Consider the following 17,018-nt stretch of genomic DNA (forward strand, 5'->3'; position numbering starts at 1 on the left):
CAACTAGGATCCATGGGATGCAGGCTGAATCCCTTGCCTCAGTGGGTTAAGGATCTCCCGTGAGCTGTGGTGTAAGTCACAGATAGACAGTTCAGATCCAATGCTGCTCTGGTGTAGGCCAGCAGCTATAGCTCTGACTAGACCCCAACTTGGAAAACTTCCATATGCTGATGGAGCAGCCCTAAAAAGTAAAAAAATAAAGAAGTGACTCCAGAATACAAAAATATAACTACAATACTATTTACTACAACATTGTTTAGAATGTCAAAAGCTGAAGACAACCTAAAAGTCTATCAGTCTGGGATAAATCAGTCAAATTATTGTATGCCCATATACTACCGCCCTTAAAAAAGATAATAGAGGTATTTAATGATCTGAAAGAATGATCACAAAGTATTAAGGGGGAAACAATTCCCATGCAGTGTATATGTGCCTGAGCACAAGTATGCATGTAATACATTTAGAGAGAGAGAATGATCCTATTGGTTTAAAACTACAAAGTACTGATATAACTACAAAGAAACAGACATATTTCTGTTTATATATACAGAAAAACTCTAGAAGGAAATGAACAAAATTGTTAGAAGTAGTTAACTCTGAAAAACAGATTGTTGACATTTTTTAGAACAATCATGTACTATCAAAAAAGTGTTTCCATTTTAGACAGAAAGTAGATTAGCCTAAGGCTGGTGGGGGGAATGTAGGAAGAGAATGACTGGTAATAGGTACAGTTTCCTTTGGAGGTGATGAAAACATTCACTTGGTGGTGGTGGTTGCACAACTCTGTGAATATACTAAAAACCACTAATTAGTACCTTTTAAATGAGTGAATTGTATGGTATATGAATTATATCTCAATAAAGCTGTTTTCAAAATTCCACTTCAGGAGTTCTTGTCGTGGCTCAGTGGTTAACGAATCCAACTAGGAACCATGAGGTTGTAGATTCAATCCCTGGCCTTGCTCAGTGGGTTAAGGACCCGGCATTGCTGTGAGCTGTGGTGTAGGATCCCGAATTGCTGTGGTTCTGGCATTGGCCAGTGGCTACAGCTCCGATTAGACCCCTAGCCAGGGAACCTCCATATGCCATGGGAGCAGCCCTAGCAAAGGCAAAAAGATAAAATAAATAAATAAATAAATAAAATTCCACTTCACTTATTTTTTTTATGGCCACAGTCATGGTCTATGAAGTTGCCAGGCCAGGGATCAAATGCAAGCTGCAGTTGTGACCTATGCCACAACTGCAGCAATGCCAGATCCTTAGTCCACTGCACCAGGCTGGAGATGAAACCAAGGCTGCCAGAGATAACACAAGATCCTCAACCCACTGTGCCACAACAGGAAGTCCTAAAAATTCCACGTAAGAACAATATCCATAACCGTAATACAGAAGAAAAATTTTGCAATTTAACCTTCACACTGTATTTATACTACGTCTCAACAGAAACCTGAAACCCAAACAGCAACTCTTAAAAAGCTTCAAATGGGGTGTTCCCATCCTGGCTCAGTGGTAATGAACCCAACTAGCATCCATGAGGATGCAGGTTCTCCCTGGCCTCGCTCAGTGGGTTAAGGATTGGCCATCGCTATGCACTGTTGTGTAGGTTGCAGACGTGGCTCAGATCCCAAGTTGCAATGGCTGTGGAACAGGCAGGCAGCTGCAACTCTGATTTGACCCCTAGCCTGGGAACTTCCATATGCAGCACGTTCGGCCCTAAAAAGACAAAAAAAGGGGGGGGGGCTTCAAACAGGAAAAATGAGTCACTAGTCTTAACAGCAATTAACCACCGACAATATAGGAGTAAATTACAATCTTCATTCTGTCTTTATAAGGATACTATCCTTCTTGAACTGTTGGAGTAGGTAAGAGTCACTTCTAAGAACAGGAATGAACTCTGAAAATGTATTTAGTTAATATAATACAGCACTGATTCCTAATACGTGATGTGACTAGGAACAAAAACAAAGTTTTGGTATTTTACAAATTAAGGAAAGTAAATCTTGTTCCTACAGGCCCCTCTGTTTGCCCATCTCTGATATGGTTTCAAGAACTCTTCCCTTCCCCCCTCAAAAAAAGCACAAAACCAGAGCTGACAGGAATTACTTTAAAAGTTCTTTAATGCAATTCTACAATAAATTTTTACTAGCTCCTTATCCTCATGCCCAAAAGCTTCTGAAGTACTCAAGATCCTACACTCTGTTACACCTTCTCAATTCAAAATGAAAAGACATCTTAATAGCACTCAAAGTAAAACACTCTACTCACTAAGTCTCTTCAATATGTCCTAATGACATAATGTATTCATTCACTATTTATGAGATTATATACTATTTGCCAGGGGCTGGAGATTTAAGGCTGAAAGAGTCTTAAATCTCCATCATAGTGGTTCTTAATCAAGATGCACATGAGGATCACCAGCAAGTGCTTTTAAAAAATACATGAACAACGGAGTTCCCACTGTGGCGCAGTGGTTAACGAATCCGACTAGGAACCAGGAGGTTGTGGGTTCCATCCCTGGCCTCGCTCAGTGGGTTAAGGATCCAGTGTTGCCATGAGCTGTGGTGTAGGTCACAAATGCGGCTCGGATCTGGCATTGCTGTGGCTGCGGTGTAGGCCAGCAGAGCTGTAGCTCTGATTTGACGCCTAGCCTGGGAACCTCCATATGCTGCAGGTGCAGCCCTAAAAAAAGGAAAAAAAAAAAAAAAAGGAAAAAAAAAGGAAGAAGTAGAAACAACCCAAAGATCCATCAACTGATAAACGGATAAATCAAAGGTGGTACTTATCTATATAATGGACTATATTCACCAATAAAAAGTAATGAAGTACTGATCCATGCTACAAGATGGATGAACCTTTAAAATGTTATGCTAGGTGAAAGAAGCCAGTCACAAAGGACCACAAATTGTAGGACTCCATTGAGATGAAACGTCCAGAAGTGATAAACACATAGACACAGAAAGTAGACTGGTGATCAATAGGGGTAGAGAGTGAATGCTACTGTTACAGATTTTGAGGGGTAATAAAAATCTTCTAAAACTGATTGTGACGTGGCTGCACAATCTGTGAATATACCAAAAATCACTGAATTGTGCACTTTAAATGGATGAATTATATACCAATAAAGCAGTTATGAAAAATCTTTAGGGCTCCCAATTTTCATGAACTAAAAGTTTTCCTAATGAGATTCATAAAAACACCAAGAAAGGTACTTTAACAGTAAAAGGGCACTTACTAAAAGGCAATAAATATCATGTATGCTAAATTATCTGAAACTACTAAGAAGACAATTTAAAATTGACAGTTCTCAAAAAAAATTACATAAAAAAAAACATGAAGAACATTCCTCTGGACAAGGCCCAGTAACTCTTCAACCGCAGGTTTTATCACCAATACCAAGTATACCCTTCAGCCCAAGTTCTTCCATCAAATTCCCAAATATTAAACTCACCCAACCTACTCCATCACTGACCACCACTTCTCACAACAATCACAGCAGGGAGCAAAATGCCAGCGCACTCTACTGAGCTAAAGCCACACTCCAATTTTTGGCTCCTTACCACATCTAGAAGATACAGAAACTGAATAGAAAAATTAGGGAAGAAGGGGTCAGAAATCCCTCAACAAGAGCAACAACAACAAAGAAAAACCTCTTATCCTATCTTCAGCACTTCCTACTCTCTTGGCCCTGTGTTAACTGTCAGTCCTATGTTTCTCTGCAAGTATTAAGCCATTTCCCAAGAGTGAAGAGACAAACTCTAAGCAAGGGCTAGGACATTTTTTTACAGTATTCTTTCCACATCACCCAGAAGCCTAATTCTGTACTCACGCTCAGCCTGTACAAGGTATTAAACAAATGCTGTTGCCTGAGAGAAAATGGACACATTACAAAAGATATGTGTCTCTTCTGCAAGTACTGAGGGGTGTGATGAAAAACAGTATCATCATCATTTTATGGTTTACAAAGCACTTTAACCACTTCCATAACTGAAATCTGAAACACAGCTCTTCCTGAGTAACTACTATGTTTTTCTCTTACTAAAAATCTCATGATTCGTTCCATTTCCCTCTTTTCTTTGGCCACAGGAAAATTCAGAGGAAATTCTATAACCAACTGCTCTGTATGTATTTCTAAATTCTACATGTATCCCCTTCATCTTTCTGACATATCCCTATTTTCCTATTGCTACATCTCACTACCACCTATAATTTTTTTCCCTAATCCCACAACAAAAACCTTTTGAAACAAAACAAGTATCATAAACCACTGCCAGGTGTGATCTAAGAGGCACATACAATCAAGTACCATGAGAGAAGGGGATCTGAGTACCTTTTTTTACTACTGAAACCTAATCCTTAACATTGGTAAGTAATTCTTAAAATAGTCAAAGAAAGCCTACTGATGAAACTTTCAGGCAAATGCCTAACATTTTAAATCTCTGTGAACTGCAAATATAATGAAAAAGCCTCCAGAGGAGTTCCCATCGTGGCGCAGTGGTTAACAAATCCGACTAGGAACCATGAGGTTACGGGTTCAGTCCCTGCCCTTGCTCAGTGGGTTAATGATCCGGCGTTGCCGTGAGCTGTGGTGTAGGTTGCAGACGCGGCTCGGATCCCGAGTTGCTGTGGCTCTGGCGTAGGCCAGTGGCTACAGCTCCGATTGGACCCCTAGCCTGGGAACCTCCATATGCCGTGGGAGCGGCCCAAGGAAATAGCAAAAAGACAAAAAAAAAAAAAAAAAAAGAAAAAGCCTCCAGAGTATAAAAGTTTAAGAGAAAACACAAAATATTAAAGCACTGATTACTCAGTTTTTTGGGGTCTTTTGTCTTTTTTTAGGGCCACACCTGAGGCATATGGAAGTCCGAGGCTAGAGGTGGAATCAGAGCTGTAGCTGCCGGCTTCAGCCATGGCCATGCCACACCAGATCCAAGCCGAATCTGCAACTACAACATAGCTAAGGCAACACCGGATCCTTAAACCACTGAGTGAGGTCAGGGATGGAACTCATGTCCTTATGGATACCATTCGGGTTTACTACCAATGAGCTACAGCAGGAACTCCTGATTACTCAGCTTTAATGCATGACGTTAACTAAATGCTCCTGACCCAAATACAGGGCCATCTAAGCAATCTACCCAGAAAAACAAGAGAGGCATGGTCTAAGAGAGTCAAAGAGCAAGGGACAACAGAAAAAGATCTCCAGGGAATGAGAAGGCTCCCAGCATGGGGACGGACTACTTGGGCTCCCTCCCAGTTTAACATAATATTTATTAATTATAAAGTATGAGGAGTTCCCTTATGGCTCAGTGGATTAAGGATCCAGCAATGTCACTGTAGCTCCAGTTACAGCTATCGTGCAGATTTGATACCTGGCCCAAGAACTTCTGCATGCTACAGGCACAGCCAAATAAATAAATAAAAGTGTGAGGATTAACTCACAGCCATTGGAATTTATGAAAGATAGATATGTCAGGGGTGGGTGTCAGGATACCACTAGAAGATGGCAACACCAAGTGAAAAGAAAAGAAGGATACAAAGAGTCAAAGATTTAGCTGCTGAATTCTGCCTGGCTGTCCAGAATTATCTCCTGTCATCTGTCAATCTACAGTGGATACTGATATATCCTAAAGACTGGTAGGCCAAAAGACTACCAGCAAAAATAAAACACTGGAGCTGTCCTCCAAATTTCCTTTCTCCCAAAGCAGAGCTTCTACCTATCTCTGCCCCTTAAAGTCCAATACAGAGGCCACAGTTCAACTAATTGCCCTTAAAATTTGTTTCCCTATTTCATCACCCACTTTATCTCACAGCAGTTCACAGAAAAAACAGATTTCACAATGAGAGAACAAAATAATCACAACAAGTCAAAGACCTGACCCTAGGCTTTGCATGATGAAACAATACTGTTCTGGATAAAAAGATCTTAAATCATAAAAATTCCTGTTAAATATCCAAATTTTTGCAGGCAGTATTTTTAAATTATTCACTTAGGGAGATGTGTTTTCTAGCATTTCATATCTTTTTTTCTTTTGCTTTTTAAGAGCCACGCCCATGGCATATGGAAGTTCCCAGGCTATGAGTCCAATCAGAGCTGTAGCCTCCGCCTACACCACCGTCACAGTGACTCAGGATCTGAGCCAAGTCTGTGACCTACACCACAGCTCATGGCAGCGCTGGATTCTTAACCCCCTGAGCAAGGCCAGGGATCCAACCTGAATCCTCATGGATCCTAGTCAGGTTTGTTAACCACTGAGCCACAAAGGGAACTCCCTAGCATTTCATATCCTGATTCACATCCATGGCCTTGTTTACTATGAATAAATTTTACAGGCCAAAACTGAAAAAAAAAAAACTATGGTACTTCTTCCCCCACTCCCATCCAAAGACCTCAATTTGGCCCCAAATGAGGCCTCTAAAGTTTCCAACTATACCAAATACAACAATTTTGTTATTAAAACAAGTAATACATAATTTTTATGGCCACACCCACAGCACATGGAAGTGACTGAACCCACGCCTCCACAGGGACCCAAGCCAGAAACCCAAACCCCAGCAGTCAGATTCTTAATCCACTGTACCACTTAATATGTTTAAGATAGAAAATTCAATTACAGAAAGATCATAAAGTTTTCACCATACAACTCTTTTAACTAAACATATAAACAAATCTAAACGTCCTTCCTTACCTCAAAATATTATTTCAGTTTCTAAATTTCACTTTTTTTTTTTTTTAATGGCCACACCCATAGCATAGGCACATTCCTGGGCCAGGGACTGAATCTGTGCTGGGCTGGGGATTGAACCCGAGCCTCCACAGGAACCCAAGCCCCTGCAGTCAGATTCTTAAACCATTTTTCACTGTGCCACAGAGGAACTCCTCAACTAATTTTAAATATCTCAGTTCACCAGATTTTTTTTTTTTTTTTTTTTTTTTTTTGTCTTTTGTCTTTTGTCTTTTTAGGCAGGGATTGAACCTGCAACCTCACAGTTCCTGGTTGGATTTGTTTCCACTGTGCCGTGACGGGAACTCCTACAAGATTTTTAAAGTGCTGCATACTACCTCAATATACATTCTCAAGCTGTTAAGGTTTTAAACTTTTATTTAAAGGACATCATGTTAATTATCAAGCTTCATAGAAAATAAAAATTAAATATTAAAAAAAAATCAGTCACATAGATATACTTAGGCATAGCTTAAAGAACACACTATCAAAAGATGGAAAAACTCAAGAGTTCCCATTGTGGCTCAGAGGTAAGGAAACCAACTAGTGTCCACGATTACACTGTTTCAATCCCTGACCTTGCTCAATGGGTTAAGGATGTGGCATTGCTATGTGCTGTGGTGTAGATCAAAGATCCTGTGTTGCTGTGGCTGTGGTGTAGGCCAGCAGCTGTAGCTCTGATTCAAGCCCTCACCTGGGAGCCTCCATGTGCCATGAGTGCAGCCCTAAAAAGACAAAAAAAAAAAAAAAAAAAAAAGGAAAAAACTCAGACACTAAGAGATTTTCTACATAAGGCAGGAAAATCCTAACTTCAAAGGCTAAAAAAAAAAAAAAAAAAAAAAAATTGCTCATAAATGGGAGTAATAATAAGAGAAATGGATGCAAAGTACCTGGCACAGTAAATAGTTCCCTTCCCTCCAACACTGCTGGCTGGCTCATGGCCTGTGATATTCTTTACTTCACCAGCTCACTGGTAAAAGCATTCTGCCAATTTGATCTTAAATTTTGTTCCATTATGCCAAAAGGTCTTAAAAAAAAAAGAAAAAGAAAAGAAATAGGCCCACCAAACAGGAATAATATCCCACCAGAATGGTGGAATGTGCTGGCAGAAGAATCACTTTATACTGAGTCATTCTGTCTCAAAGAGATGTTTTCCACAACTGCTACTTTAAAATACACACATATAATTAGTTTTTTAAAAAATGGACTTTAGCATTACTGCTCTTGTGGGAAAAAAAACTCTTGCAATTATACATTATTTGTATTTATCAAATTTATCATCTCTAAAACTCAAGCAAAATTATGGCAAAATAACTCTTGACGTTGGAATGTGTTCCTTCATTTGGTTTAGTTTTTAAGGCTAGAAGTATTCTTACAGAGACAGAAATATAGCAAGACCATGGGTACTAGAATCACAAAGGCCTGATTTTAAAACCAGATTCTACCTAGTAACTAAGAATCAGTTTCTCATTTCTCAAAAAAGGATATCACCTCCCTCAAGAGATTGTTCTAAGAATTAAATATAGGAAATAGCCCAGTGCCTAGAACCTAAGTTTCAGCAAATGTTTCTACAATCACCAGTGATTCTCAACTTCTACAATCCCACATGACAGATCAGACGCCCTCTTACTCCACAAATCAGTAACAACAGCTAATGAGGGCAGTGATTCTTCATGTAGGGACATGCCCCCACTCTTCGATTATATTACACTCACCACTGCTGCTTGTCCAAGTGGCAACTACCTGCTGTCATGTATTTCTCAGCAGGACAGCTGAGCTCTGAGATTCACAACTTTACCTGAGTGCAAATCTCTGAAAAACTTTGTGGTATTCCTTCATTCAATCAACACGAAAATTCCAGACACTTTTTGAGTGGGAAAGAACCATGAAAAACACAACAGTCTCTGACCTAGCATAGTTCTCAGTCCAGGAGGTTAATCTCAACACCAAAACAAGTAAATACAATACATGTTAATGACTGCAGGAGAGGTAATTTGTAGGTGGCCCATATTGCAACACAGCAACTACCCTAGTGCAGTTCCCTAATGCTGTTCATTACAGCATGCATCCGGACCAAAAGAATTGTGTATGAATGCCAACTCCAAGTTGGGTCACTGATTTAGGTCCCCCTTCCCACCCCACCCCCCAGGTATGGAACAGGTGTTGCCATTTAACATTAACTCTGGTTTGCAAACTGACATGGATAAAATTGGTCAAAAAATCAGATGTGATTCCTTCTGATAGGGCTCAGCACTAGAGCCCAGAGTAAGCCCTCCCAGTATAGCACAACCAGATTTTAGATCTTAGAGCTCTGCCAAAGACAGATCCAGAGTTTGACCTGCCCATCTAGCAAAGGACGAGCCAAGCACCTTGATTTCCCTTTCAGCTTTTACTCATTAGCCTACCATCAGGAAAGCTGACACAAGATTTTACAGATCTATAATACAAACTATAATACAGATATTAAAAACCAACATTCATGATTTTTAAACAGTGTTCAGCCAAATAAGGCAAAAACTACAGGCCATCCACCTTTGCCGCCTAGAGAGATAGCATCCAAGCAAAAAAACACCTCTCTCTTACCGTGGTCTCACCCTACACATACAGCTGCACATCTCAAATTCAGTAGGTATTCTACCAAATTTAATTAGCTTGTCCCCAAACCAGATCCCTCTCTATAGTCCTTTTCCTCTATTACTTCATTTTCCCAGGGACCTAAGCTTTCTAATTTAATTATCAAATAAATTCTGTACATCTCACAGTCCCATCCCTTCTTTTCCACATACCAGGTCTGTCAGAGTAGTTAACTATCCAATTAGTCCCAGCCCTTACCCACGCCAATCTTATTGTTGACTCAATCTTCCCAAAACATCACTGGGTAAGAAACCACTCCATATATACACACTGAAACCCTCTGCTGCCAGAATTCCCACTGTGGTGCAGTGGGTTAAGAATCCAACTGCAGGAGTTCCCGTCGTGGCGCAGTGGTTAAGGAATCAGACTAGGAACCATGAGGTTGTGGGTTCGGTCCCTGCCCTTGCTCAGTGGGTTAACGATCCGGCGTTGCTGTGAGCTGTGGTGTAGGTTGCAGACGCGGCTTGGATCCCGCGTTGCTGTGGCTCTGGCGTAGACTAGTGGCTACAGCTCCGATTCGACCCCTAGCCTGGGAACCTCCCTATGCCGCGGGAGCAGCCCAAAGAAATAGCAAAAAGACAAAAAAAAAAATCCAACTGCAGGAGTTCCTGTCATGGCACAATGGTTAACGAACCCGACTAGGAACCATGAGGTCTTGGGTTCGCTCCCTGGCCCTGCTCAGTGGGTTAAGGATCTGGCATTGCCATGAGCTATGGTGTAGGTCGCAGATGCGGCTCGGATCTGTGGCCCTGGCATAGGCCGGTGGCTACAGCTCTGATTAGACCCCTAGCCTGGGAACCTCCATAAGCTGCGGGAGCGGCCCTAGAAAAGGCGGGGGGCGGGGGAAGAATCCAACTGCAGAGTTTTCCTGTTGTAGCTCAGCGGGTTACGAACCCAACTAGTATCCATAAAGATGTGGGATCAATCCCTGGCCTTGCTCAGTGGGTTAAGGATACGGCGCTGCAGGGAGCTATGATGTAGGTCGCAGATTCGGCTCAGACCCCTAGTGGCTGTGGCTGTGGCTGTGGATGTAGGGTAGGCCAGCACTTGCAGCTGCAATCCATAGCCTGGGAACCTCCATATACCACAGGTTCAGCCCTAAACAGGCAAAAAAACCAACCACCACCTGTTGCCTACTGAATTAAATCTAAGCCTGGCATTCAAGGCCCTTATCTTCAGAACAATGTCCTTTTTCCCCAGCTTTAAGGCCACAGGATTGGGGGCCTTATGCATTTAATGACTTTTTTCTGAAGCTCTATCATATGTCATATTCTAAGTATTGAGATATTGAGATGAATAAAATTTGGTCCCCACCTCTAAGACTCCAAGCAAACAAGAAACATATACAGTGCCTTAACAAGTACATAGCAAAGATTAAAAGGGGCCTAAGTGTCCAAGAAGCCCCCTGTACCTCATACTTCTTGTATCACTCACCTACACAAAGTAGATGCTTATGAAGTAGCACTGATATTGATGATTACTCCAATAAACCAAAGACATGCTCAGTAAGCCTCTGCTAACTAAGAGGATAAATTCCACCTCTTCACTTCTACTATAGTTCTCTCCAACTACGGTACCCTGGATGCCTATATACGAAGGGTCAAGCGGAAGCACAACTGAGAGTTCAGATTTGCAAGTGTGCTTGTGCCTTGTTAGTTTCGGAAGAACAGAAGCACTAGAGGCCTTGTGAAAGACATCAGTTCTTTTTTTGCTAGTCAGTACTCAAATGCTGGCAACATAAAATAAACCCTTGCAGGAGTTTCCTTGTGGGGCAGTAGGTTAAGGATCCAGCATTGTCACTGCAGCAGTTGCTGCTGTGGTGCAGGTTCACTCCCTGGTCTGGGAACTTCACATGCCCAGGGTGTAGCTTTGCAAATTCTATCTATACCCACTTCCACAGAATAGCTAGATGAAAACATTATAACCCTTTTATCACTATCAGGAAGTTAGGAAACACAGATCAAGCTCTTCTCAGTAAAATATGCTATGCTTCCAGCTTCAGTTTTGGCTTACTAAAAGCAAGCATGTTAAAATTAACCAAATGAAACAAGTACTTAGACAAGAGGACAAAAATGATTAAAACATAAAAGCCACCATCACTCCTAACACAAAACAGACATACCAGTTCTGTTTCAAATACATTTCACTTGAGCAGCTGATTTTTTTTTTAATCAACTTCCTACTACTTTTAACCATAACATCTTTTTTTTTTAAAGGCCACACCCACAATATACGCAAGTTCCCATCCCAGCACATAGCTGCAGCAACACCGGATCCTTTAACCACTGCACCAGGCTGGGGATCAAACCTGCACCTCTGAAGCGACCTGAGCCGCTGCAGTCAGATTCTTAACCCACTGTGCCTTGGTGGGAACTCCTCAACTATAACATCTTAAAAACAAAAGTCACCAACACCTAACAGGAAAGACTCTATAGTAAGTATTAAGCCTATAAACGGCTCAAACAGATCTTAAAAGATTATATGTCAAGGGGAAAAAATATTACCTGTTTAAAAAAGCATACTCAGAAATACAATGTGCACATTAAAACAAGCTTAAGTCTTTTTTCAAATGAATTGGTCATTTGCTCTTTGGCACCAGAATGATAAATGAATGACTCAGTGACAACATTATAACAATCATCCTTTAAAACAAATGACTGTTTAGTTTAGACCAAATGAAATCATTAGCAATTTAGGCTTTTAAAGACATTCAATGAAAGCAGATATCCTAAGTGGACAGTGATTATAAAAAAGAGTTTCAAAGCTGAAAGAGTGAACTTTTTTTTACCTGATGTTCTGCATGAATGTTATCCCCAGTAGGCCATCGATGTTTGCTATTATTATAGCCGCCTCCACCACTTCCTCCTCCCCCAAGCTGCTCACCATGCTGCCTCTGAAAGAAGTAGTCCACCATAGCGTCGTCCTGGGAACGGCCTGCAACTCCTATGGATCCTGGGACAGGGCTGGAGTGTGTCCCAGCTGCAAGAGCCTGATTTGCAGCTGGTTGTGGCTGCGCTTGCGACCCTGTTCCAGATGTCAAAACAACAGGCATGTTGGGATTAGCTGGTTCTTGAGGGTGATGTTTCAGGTGGGGGCTGAAAGAGTCCTGCCAAAGCACTGCTTTTCTCTTCAAGACACATGCAACGCTCATTCCACCAACACCTAAGGACAAACAGGTTACAAATGTTTAAAATCTGCATTTGTTTAAAACATAACTTGATATTTGCATCAAGATAAAAATGTGAGCCCCATGTCTTTCACAATAAACCTATCATCTAAAACCAGTTTCTACCAAGCAGCTAAATGTTTTACAACATATACAAAATTTGCTCAACTGAACCCTCTATTTTTAAGTTGCTGAGAGTGTTGAGTGTGTGTATGTGTAAATAAATGCAGCTGGTGGCAGGCACTCTGACAATAGTGAGATCAAGACTCAATACAGCAATGTCAGGAAAACTTCATTGTAACCAAAGGTTAACAACATGGAATTAGACTTCAAGCCACAGCTCTTCCATCCCACTTATTTACACCTTAAGCCAACTGTGGCAGATACTTTTTAAGTGAACAAGAGCTTCATAAAATATCACTTTACAGCTGGAGCAGACATACGCCAATAAACTAAACAAAAATTCAAAGCCCATATATAATTAGCAACAACTCAGATTGTCGAACACTTCAAAGGACCCTTTAAAGTGCCCCACACATTCATAGGATGCTTTCTGAAAAAACAATAATGCGCTGTACAGTATAAAATTGACAGAACACTATAAACCAGCTATAATGGAAAAAATAAAAATCATTGTATAAAAAGAAAAAAATAATAATAATGCCCCTGACCAAGAACAGCAATAGAATACTCTTAGCCTGAAACAACTCCTCAGCTGCTGTACCATGAGAAAAATAAACCCAAAGTTTTTACCAATAACTTACAATTATAACTGTAATCACATCATTATTCTATTACTCTGACTCCTACAAACAGGATGAGACTAAACCAAATTCAAACACTTTTCTTATATAGAAAGTCTCACTGTAAAAAAAAAGAAATGCTTCAATGCAATATTTGTATGGCAAATATACTGCAGATCTTTTCTAATCATTCCTATTTTACAGACAAAAACATAAAGGTATGGAGGAAAAGTTGCGATCACCCAAGGCCAGTTAGCTAATGAGCTGAGGAGAAGGGATTCAAACCCAAATCTGCACCCAAGTCTGGTTCTTTCTATCAACCCCTTGCTACCACACTCCAATAAAGTAAAACAGGTACTATTTCTCTCACTTGTATCTGCTATTCTTGTCTAGAAGCATCAACAATCTCAAAATGTTACTCTGAAACATTACTATTTACTATGTTTCTTAAAATCAAAAACTACATTTGTATCACTGGAAACAGATGTCAGCCTGAGGGAGCTTTTTAAAAAAAAATGCTTCAAGGTAATCAATTAGTTACCAACGAGAAAATACCTGTTCATAGCCACTAGAGTCTAGCTTTAAGGCTATCAATTTAACAGTCCACTGCTACAAATGCTTTGTCTTTTGTTAGCCCTACTACCACATTTCAAAAACAGCCTCACAGATTTATTTAAAAATCTACTATTTCCCTTTATAGAATAAATAAATGCTCTGATAAAGAAGCATTTCCTTCTCAGAATTAATTCATCTTTTCAAGTCACAAGTAAGAAGACACAATGGAATCTGTAATTTGTTCAAAGCCTAATTTGGAAATTCACAGTTTCGGCTAACAATTCCAATCTATCAGAACCTTTCTAGGGTACTGGAGTAGTCCAGCTTTCTAGACTTCAGTTCCTGCTTTCATGAATAGAATCGTGTTCATGTTTAAATACCAAAAGCAGAAAGTCATAGCTGTGTTTACCACTGGTCCTAGCAAAGTGCTAACCAGCCAAATGCCGGTCTGTTTGATTTTCAAAAGAACTGGCTGTCCTCTTATTACCAATAGCAGCCAGTCCCATTTTCTTCTACATGGGACTATCAATCTAATAGCCTTTGTTGTAGAGCTAACCTAATCCCCAAACTTAGTTGTACCACTAAACTTCAACCTCCTTGACCCTGTTTCCTCACATAGAAAATGGAAAAAACCCTTCCTCTATGACTCACAGTCTTTTTTTTTTTTTTCAATCAAAATGTAAGATAAAAAGTTTTTGGTAAATTTAAAGTCACCATGCCAAGACCCCAAGAATTGTTATCACCAGTTAAGAAAATGGGGCTCCAGTCTCTAAGAGGATTCCTAAAATAGCAAATGCAATTTTTTCTGAAATAAAAGATTTGCCATAATACTTATCTAACAAAGAACTTTCAGATGAAAAGGTGTTCACCACTGAAACACACTGACCACAACACACAAAGCATGGGGGTTATGGGGGTGCCTATAATAATGTTCAAACAAAACAACCGGCTTTTGTAAAGCTATCTGTATGCCCTGATACTTCCTGCTTTACCTAAAGAGACAAGGCAGTGTCTCAAAGAGGAGAAAACCTGGCAGAAGGGACATTTCGAAAGTGAGCAAATACCTAAGCAATTAACATGTGTCTTGGGTGGCTTGGTAATATCTTGACAATTGCAGCATTAAAATTAAGAAATTAATCACTTAAATATTAGAAAACATTTAAATTGCGGATGCCTTTTAAAGAACTCACAAACCCACGAAAAAGTTACGTGGAGCATTTGATTTAAAAAAAAATTTTTCCATTATAAATATTTTAAGTAACTAAAAATAAATGTGGATTCTAGTTATTCTCCACCATTTTCAAACTGTTTACATCAAAGGCTTTTTTTTTTAAATATCACTAATAGGTTTTATTTCAAACAAAGGAAAATGATTTAATCTATCTCCACAGCTCACCTTTTATTTACTGAAATGCTTTGCGGTTCAAAAGGTGTATATTTTTACCGCACTGAAAAAAATATCCTGTGGTCATGAATTTATTTTAAAGCAGTTCATCTCAAACCCAAACGAAACTTCAAACACAACTTCAAAAAAAACTGTGGCCTTGAACAAAATGAATCCAGTTGTGGCCAAGGCACAACGCTAACTCATAAAGTTCAAAATCCAGTGAGTATTTCTCAAAAATCTAGATAAAGAATCAACAGCCCCCAAGAGTGTTTTATAAAGTTAAAATCAGCAATGAGTCAAAATGTTTATTTTGCTTACTAAAACTGCACTGGGAGCCACCTCTGTCCTGGCGAGTTTAAATGTGTTTTACTTAAAACAAACAAAAGCTACAACTACAAACCTACGGTTTCAAAAAGACCTGATTTTAAAACAGAACCCCCAAAATAGCCTTATAAACTCCCAGTCTCGATCTCAGGCAGAGCAGGAAGGGAACGAAGTGATATCGACAACTAAGAACCGTGTTTTCTTAATCGGACAACGAAGAGTATCCTTCCAGTTATAGAGGATAAAACCTACCCCGATAATGTTGTGGGGGAGGGGGAATGTGGGGGGGGGAGCAAAGTTACAGCAGAGTAGTCCTCACTTGACGTGGGAGTGGTACTGACAAGTATAACAAATTATCTATGTTTACCAAGAACGTCGGTGAGGACTAAAACTATCTAGCACTCTGTATCTGTTTACTTACTAGCGAGGCGTGAACCCCTCTCCGAGTTGAGACAGACACGCACCAACACCGGGAAGCTCCAAGAGCGAGAACCCACCAAAAACAAGCTCTCACGGAAACAAAAGGCCACAAGTACCCAGGAGCCTAAAAAGCGATCTGAAACTTCCTGATCGCCTACTTCTCCACATTTAAGGCTCGCAAAGTTCCCCCACGGTGGGTTCTCGCCTGCAGAAAAGGGCCACGGCTGCTTCTAAAGCGATTTATTGTTCCTCCTGCTCCGGCGCTGCCTCGGAAGCTCAAGAAGTCGAAGAAATCCAGGGTGGCACAGAATTACACTCCACGGCCACACAGAAGACTCGGGGCTTCGCAAACCCATCAAAAAAGCAACGCGAACGGCAACATCAATCTTCGGGGGCTCCAACAAGGCCGAGCAGTAACGTAAAGGCACGTCTATGCCCTGGGCCCGGGCCTAAACCCCCTGCATTTTCCTCGCTCGAACCCCGCTCCCCACCCCCTCCCTCCTTTGATAACAATAGGGGCCTTGCTGCTGACTCCAAAACATGTACGAGGAACAGCGAGTGAGAAGCCTCAGCCAGGGCCCCGGCGGCTTTTCCAAAGCCCTTCTCAACCCCCCAACCGATCTCAAACACCAATACAAAGGGACAATCTGCTCGCTGGGGGTCCGGAGCAGCGTTTGGGGCTGGCGGGGTGCGGATACTCACAGGCGGAGCGGTAGGATGAAGATGGATTTCAGCCCCCCGATCTTCTCTCTCCAGCGCTCTCGCTCCCCCTTACCTTTCACTCCGACAACATGGCGGCCCACTGGGGACTGGGCTGGCGCGGTGCATCATGGGATAGGCTCGGGCCCGGACTCCGGCTGTGGCAGCGGCATGTGCGGAGAAGGCAGGCAGCTCTGGAACAGGTTGCCTGGTTGCCATGCCAACCTGGGGCCTGTGTGAACTTGGGAAACTCGCAGGCAACACAACTGCTGCGCGCGCGAGTGCCCGCCCGCTAGGCGAGCGCGCGCCGCCGCGGACAGAAGGCGGCGTCCCGCGGGCCCGCACTGGAGCGCCGGCGGTGCGCATCTCCCA

The 17,018-nt window shown here is 41.3% G+C and overlaps 1 protein-coding gene across 33 annotated transcripts in view; it reads right to left on the reverse strand.

The window, feature by feature from the left end:
* Positions 1–16,781, reverse strand: part of PUM1 (pumilio RNA binding family member 1) — a 141,096-nt gene extending 124,315 nt beyond the window's left edge. For 23 of the 33 annotated variants that reach the window (XM_021095736.1, XM_021095734.1, XM_021095752.1 and 20 more), the window contains exons 1-2: positions 16,650–16,781; positions 12,141–12,514 (exon numbers count right to left, since the gene is read on the reverse strand). In XM_021095736.1, coding sequence (XP_020951395.1) covers positions 12,141–12,503 — 363 coding nt within the window. In that variant the 5' untranslated portion in view covers positions 12,504–12,514; positions 16,650–16,781. The remainder of the gene's footprint in view (positions 1–12,140; positions 12,515–16,649) is intronic. The other 10 variants (XM_021095767.1, XM_021095744.1, XM_021095757.1 and 7 more) reach the window with 7 other exon arrangements.

Source organism: Sus scrofa, chromosome 6 (assembly GCF_000003025.6).
Source record: "Sus scrofa isolate TJ Tabasco breed Duroc chromosome 6, Sscrofa11.1, whole genome shotgun sequence".
NCBI lineage: Eukaryota > Metazoa > Chordata > Mammalia > Artiodactyla > Suidae > Sus > Sus scrofa.